Source organism: Arachis duranensis, chromosome 5, assembly GCF_000817695.3.
Source record: "Arachis duranensis cultivar V14167 chromosome 5, aradu.V14167.gnm2.J7QH, whole genome shotgun sequence".
NCBI lineage: Eukaryota > Viridiplantae > Streptophyta > Magnoliopsida > Fabales > Fabaceae > Arachis > Arachis duranensis.
The window spans coordinates 97,502,420-97,509,464 of NC_029776.3; the positions used below are offsets into that span (position 1 = coordinate 97,502,420).

General features: G+C 35.2%; 1 protein-coding gene across 1 annotated transcript; it reads left to right on the forward strand.

Moving 5' to 3' along the window:
* The first annotated feature begins 243 nt into the window (after positions 1 to 243).
* LOC107490778 (L-aspartate oxidase 2-a, chloroplastic) lies at positions 244 to 5,465 on the forward strand. Its single transcript, XM_016111582.3, has 8 exons — positions 244 to 421; positions 1,145 to 1,288; positions 2,056 to 2,407; positions 2,777 to 3,019; positions 3,241 to 3,297; positions 3,388 to 3,468; positions 3,836 to 3,897; positions 4,071 to 5,465. The coding sequence occupies exons 2-8, from the start codon at positions 1,155 to 1,157 to the stop codon at positions 5,083 to 5,085; spliced, it is 1,944 nt and encodes a 647-aa protein (XP_015967068.1). The 5' UTR covers positions 244 to 421; positions 1,145 to 1,154; the 3' UTR covers positions 5,086 to 5,465.
* Positions 5,466 to 7,045: the final 1,580 nt, after the last annotated feature.

Consider the following 7,045-nt stretch of genomic DNA (forward strand, 5'->3'; position numbering starts at 1 on the left):
TAAAAAATATATAATTTATATTTATCAGAATTTATATATATAAATTAATATAATTTATATTCATATTTTTTAAAATTTGTAGGCAGTAAAATTTATTTGTGGAAAATAATTTAATAACTGTGAAATTACTAAAAACTGATGTGAAAAGTGAAACCAAAGTCTTCTTAGCCGCCACTAATTTCATATTCAAAGTTACCTTTTAATATAGTTTGGTTTTTATTTGTTGTTTTTAATTTTTATGTCATGACTCATGAGCACAAATTCTAGGAACCTTTCTGAAATCTTTCTCCGCATTCATTCATTCATTCATTCATGTAATAATATTCATTCTCTGCAAATCAACGCCAACCCAGATTCTCCTTTGTCCTTTCTTTTGTGTTTTCTTCACCCTTCTTTCTCCATCACACGCTCTCTCATCAAGGTACCCACTTTCACCATTTCTATCTTCAATTTTGGGATCATCACAACATAACTGAATATCTGTCATCTATATATAGGGAACGTTCTCTATGTGTTTGTGTTATTGTCTCAAAAGGTTGTGTCTTTATGTATGTGTGCTTGTGTGGTTGGTTGGTCATGAAGTTTTCCTTCCAACCCTTTTCTGATCTTTTGAGTTTAACTTTCATTCCTCTCTTTATTGTGTCTTTCAACCACTTCTTTTGTAACTGAATTTCTTCTTCTTTGTTGGTGTATGTTGTTTCAGAAATTTTGAGTAGCAATATAAATAATGGGATATTCTCAGCTGTTTGATGTCTTGATTTATGTCATTTATTCTTCTACTTTGATCACAATAACATGCAGAGAAGGAGAAACAGGGGTTTTTGTTTTCCTTTGAGTTGATTAAGCTAAATTGTACAAGGAATTCTAAGCACATATATATTAGATATGAGTTTGGTCCAGCATAGTTCACCAGTTTAGTGGTTCTTGTTAGCTACTCTGCTAATGAGAAACAATTTGCATTGGTTTAGAATGTTGAAAATCTTTGTGTTCTACCAGTTTATTTTGTTGGCTTTGTTATTCACTGGCTTTTGCCAATTGTTCCTGTTGCTTCGTGTGATCCACATTTGCCTCTTTCAATGTATAAAGTGAAGGCTCTTGTCTGAAGTTTTTTGTTTGCTTAACTCTTTGTCTGGGCTTTGTACAGAGGTGTGACAATGGTGACTTGTATACCTGCTGGGAGTGGCAAACTGCATTTTGGAGTGACAGATTGCAAGGGACGGAGCTGCATACGGACTGCGTGCGTTTCTGATGTGCCTATCAAGAGGAACACACATAAATATCTTTCTTGGTAATAATTATTTGATGTCATAGGAATCAATTAATATCTATTTCATATGTCATTTACTAAAATGGAGTTCTTGTTTGCTTTTCCAGAGTTATTTGATGAATGAATTTTACTTGTTTGCACAAGATCGTGTGTTCATTTTTTCAGTTAAAACTCTTGCATATAGTATTCTCACAGTATGCTTAGAAGAATTGGATCCAACAACAATAATAATAGTCTTCAGTAGTGATCTCATATCTTTTTAAATGCCTAAAAGGGAATAGTTTTTTGCCCTAGTCCAGAATTACTTTTGATGAAACTTGTCCTGCTTTTCAAAAGATTGCATAATTTAATTGTGGTTAAATTTTATTAATCTAAAACAAATATGGTTTGTAGAATTTGTGCATTTATTTTTCCAAGTATTTGAGGGAACTTATTTTGGGGGCTGGATCGAAAACAGTAAGGTTATTGTACTTTGATTGCCGAATTGTACCAAAGTTTCTGTCAGTAACTTTGGAAAACTTCATAGAAATAAAGGGCAGCATGGTGCAAATCATCTCAGCACATGTGGTCCGGGAAAAGACGGTGTCCTAAAGGTGTAATGTAGGCAACCTAATCTGATGCAAGCTTTAGTGGTTGTAAATAACTTGTAAAGAATGGAAATTGATGTAGACTTCCTACTTTGATCTTAACCAAACAACAACAAAGCCTTGTCCTACTAAGTGGGGTCGGCTACATTGATCTTAACCAAACTAAAAATTTTCAATTGCTTTCCGGGTGCAAAATTTTAGGTCTCAAGGGGTATCCAAGATGCTGCAGATACACAGGTGCAAGGCTTCTGTATCTCCAGTTTGCAAGAATCAGAAACTCTTCAAGGTCATTTCATCATACAAGAAAGAAGGTTCCACAAAATATTTTGACTTTGCTGTGATTGGAAGTGGAATTGCTGGGCTTCGCTACGCACTTGAAGTTGCAAAATATGGGTCTGTTGCTGTGATCACCAAAGCCGAGTCTCATGAATGCAACACTAATTATGCTCAAGGTGGCGTCAGTGCTGTGCTATCACCTTCTGATTCTGTGGAGAGTCACATGAAGGATACCATTGTGGCAGGGGCTTATCTTTGTGACGAAGAGACTGTTCGAGTATGTTCTAAACCTTTCAAGTTTACCAGAAATGTTGAATTCAAGTACCTGATCGGTGTTCCATAACTTTGCCAAATTCATCTGAAACGGTTCTCTTGCCTTTTCATTTTCAGCAACATTTTGTACTTATGAAATTATCAAAACAGGGTATTTTCAATTTAAAATGCTATTCAAGCACTTGATTTCTTTTTGCTATGTGAAGGCACGGAAATGCTGTTAATCTTTACTTTATGAAATTGAACAGAACTGTTCTTATTATAGAAATGATTATTTGAGCATGATAGAATTGCATATATACTTGTAAGCAATCACTGGTTTCTCTGACTACTGCATCAAGTTTTGTATTAACTATGACCCTTCCTTTTCCAGGTTGTCTGTACTGAAGGACCTGACAGAGTCAGAGAATTAATTTCCATAGGCGCTTCATTTGATCATGGAGAAGATGGTAACCTGCATCTAGCGAGGGAAGGGGGTCATTCACATCGTCGAATTGTTCATGCTGCTGATATGACTGGAAAAGAAATTGAAAGGGCTCTGCTGAAGTCAGTTGTTAATAATCCTAATATTTTTGTGTTTGAACACCATTTCGCTATAGATCTTCTCACTTGTCAGGTTTGTTCTCTCTGATATTATTTTTTATACTAATGGTTTTGTAGCATATACCTTGTTGGTACCTCTCTCCAAGCATGCTGATATTTGTCAAACATTTGAAGTTTTAAATTCATGGGCTCCATTCACTTGAAATTGTTGCTGTTCAAATTTTACTAGGTACATTTTGAATGTCTCAGTGCATTCTCTAACTAAAATTCTAAAACATGCCACTGGTGTTGCAGGATGGATCTGATATCAGTTGTGTTGGTGTTGACACTCTGAATACTGAAACATTAGAGGTGGGGAAAGTGATTTTGCGCAGTTGCTTGAGAAAGAAGTTATTGCTATTGTTGAATATATTTATGAATTTTCATCTTTTTAGTTTTTAGGTGGTAAGATTCCTTTCAAAGGTGACTTTGCTTGCATCTGGTGGAGCTGGACATATTTATCCCAAAACTACAAATCCTCTGGTAGATCTCTTTTCTATTAATAAGATAGTTTTATCTTGAATAGAGAAGTTTACAAATAAACTACTGATTATTGTTACTTACTCATTTGCAACATCTTATCAATTTATTCTGATGATACACTATAAATTTAGAAATAGCATGATTAAAATATAAACAGAATTAATAAGGTCTATTTTAAGCTGAAATTGTTGATTGATTAAGTGGTTTTCTTTGTCCTTGTAAGTGTTAATTGATGGCAGTGAAGTGATCCATCTTATTCTGGTTGCACCGTTGCACACTTAATATGTTGACCTGCTTATAGTGCATGACCTGCATTTTATGGTCTTATTTCTTTTAATTTAACTTGTTTATCTTTTTGTTATCGAAGGTGGCTACTGGAGATGGAATTGCCATGGCACACCGAGCTCAAGCTGTGATTTCAAACATGGAGTAAGTAGATGATTTCAGAAATGTGAATATTTAACTGTTTGATGAGTCTCACAATTTGCATACCGGTCAATACAATGTCATACCGATTAAACAGAAATTGGGTGTTTATAGTTGAGCTCTGTATACATATTTTGTTCTTTTCATGATTTCTTTTAATGATATGATTGGTCCAGGTTTGTGCAGTTTCACCCAACCGCCTTAGCCGATGAAGGCCTTCCAATTAAACCGTCCAAGCCGAGGGAAAATGCATTTTTGATATCTGAAGCTGTTAGGGGTGATGGTGGCATCCTTTATAATTTAGGCATGGAAAGGTTCATGTCTTTGTATGATGAGAGGGAAGAGCTTGCTCCAAGGGATGTGGTGGCAAGAAGTATCGATGACCAACTTAAAAAGCGCAGCGAGAAATACGTGCTCCTCGATATAAGTCACAAGCCGAAGGCAGAAATTCTCTCCCACTTTCCCAACATTGCCTCTACGTGCCTCCAGCATGGTTTGGATATAACTCGCCATCCGATCCCAGTTGTCCCAGCTGCTCATTACATATGTGGAGGAGTTCGTGCTGGGCTTGAAGGAGAGACAAATGTAAAGGGTCTGTACGTAGCTGGTGAGGTGGCGTGTACAGGTTTGCATGGAGCAAACAGACTTGCTAGCAATTCATTGCTTGAGGCACTGGTTTTTGCTCGACGAGCTGTCCAGCCTTCAATTGATCTGATGAAGAGTTCTAGCCTTGATATGACTGCTTCCAATTTTTGGCCTCACCCTGTCGTGCCTTTTTCGCTTGGAAGTGATGTCATAGGCAAAATTCGATCCGTTACAAGAGAGTTGAGGAAAGAACTGCAATGTATCATGTGGAACTATGTTGGAATTGTTCGGTCCACGATGAGACTAGAAACTGCAGAGCGAAAAATTGGTAAACTAGAGGCTAAATGGGAGGAGTACTTATTTCAACATGGATGGAAGCCAACAATGGTGGTGCCTGAAACCTGTGAAATGAGGAACCTGTTTTGTTGTGCCAAGCTCGTGGTCAGCAGTGCCCTTTCGAGGCACGAAAGCCGGGGCCTTCATTACACGGTCGATTTTCCTCATCTCGAGGAAAGCAAGAGGCTCCCAACAATAATTTCTCCAAGTTCACATGTCAACAACACTTGGAGTTCTATGCAGTTACATAAGCAGCCCATGTATCAGTAACACTTCTTTGCCGAAATGTCGGTTTCTGACACTACATATGAATGGGGACAATAATCTAAAGCTATCAAAACCCGCACCAGAAGGGTAAATCCATTGCTGGAGTCAAATTTTCATTTGCCTTTACTCCCCCTATAATCCTTTTTTCTTAAAAAAATTTGAAGAGAAGTATGTATTCTCTGATTCATTGTTTAAATATAGGAAGAAATATATAAAATATAGATTTGGGGTTAATGCCCCTTCTAATAGAGACAGAAGTTTAACATAACCAGATCTCAAGATTTGGATTTTTATTTTACCTTGGTGCTTGTATGCTATCACCATTTCAATTATTGAATGCAAATGCATGTTCCTTACCAAGTAGTAGTGGAATTCATGTGGAACTTCAGAATCTATTGGGTATATTAGTTTATATGACTACACTGTTGTGATAAAATTACTTACGTGAATGCCCATTTATGATGGGCGATTCATATTTTTTAAGGAAGAGTACATTTAATAAGCTTTTGAAAAAGCTATCCTATGTACATTTGTAAATAGAGGATTAAGCTTCTAAAAGTAACACACAGCAATAACAAATATTTCTACCTCTCTCTTCTTTCATATATTATAATATTATAAAGTCTATTTTCTTCTCTCTCACCATGAGTGCTAGTATATAAATATTAATATATATAATATTAATACATTTCTATTAGTGTGAGATATTGATGTGGTGAATATTATTATTAAAATTATTTATTTACATATTTTATTTTATCTAGTACATTTACTTTATTTATTTTACAACACGTTATCAGCATGAGACTCTGATCAAATTTTTAGGAAGACTCAGGTAACAAATTTTTTATTATGTCGAAACTCTCTCATTTTGAATTCAATGCTCTTGATATATCAGGAAACAATTATTTATCATGGATACTAGATGCTGAAATTCATCTTGATTCAATGGATCTTGGAGATACCATTAAGGCTGAAAATAATGCATCCCAGAAGGATAAAGCCAAAGCCATGATTTTTCTTTGTCGTCATCTTGACGAAGGATTGAAAAATGAATATCTCACATTAAAAGATCCTGCAGATCTTTGAAAAGACCTTGAAGAAAGGTATAATTATAAAAAAACGGTGATACTTCCTCAAACCCGATATGAATGGACGCACTTGTATCTACAGGATTTTAAATCCATAAATGAAGATAATTTTGCAATGTTTTGAATCACTTCACGAATGAAATTATGTGGGGAAAAGATAACTGACCATGATATGTTAGAGAAAACTTTCTCAACCTTTCATGCCTCAAATGTGCTCCTGCAGCAGCAGTATCAAGAGAAAGAGTTTAAAAAATATTCTGAGTTAATTTCTTGCCTTCTTGTTGCTGAACGCAATAATGAATTACTTTTGAAAAATCATGAAGCGCGCCCAGCTGGCGCCGCCCCATTTCCTGAAGTAAATGTGGCAAATTACCCCATAAGAGGTAAATGGCAAGGTTTTAATAACAAGAAAAATTATGGAAGGAAAATGAATTATATTCAAAAGAAAATATCTCACCAGAAGTGGGATAAAGAAAGAAATATCGAGCAGAATAAATCAACAGAGGATAAGTGTTTCTGTTGTGGTGGAAAGGGTCATTGGTCACGTACATGTCGTACCCCAATGCACCTAGTCGATCTTTATCAGGCATCTTTGAAAAAGGATGACAAGGAAAAAGAGTCGAATTTTGTTTTAAATGATGCTGAAAATTTCACCACTCATTATGATGTATCTGATTTCTTTGAGAATCCTGAAGGAAATGTTGGTCATTTTATCAATGATGGAATAGTTTAATATGTGAGATTGTTAAGTATTCATGTAAATAAATAATGTAAAGAACTTATTGTTAAGTTTTATTTTATATGTATTTAAGTTTCAAATATGATGTATAAATGTTTATGAATTTTGAAAACATTAAATATGTCATGTTTTA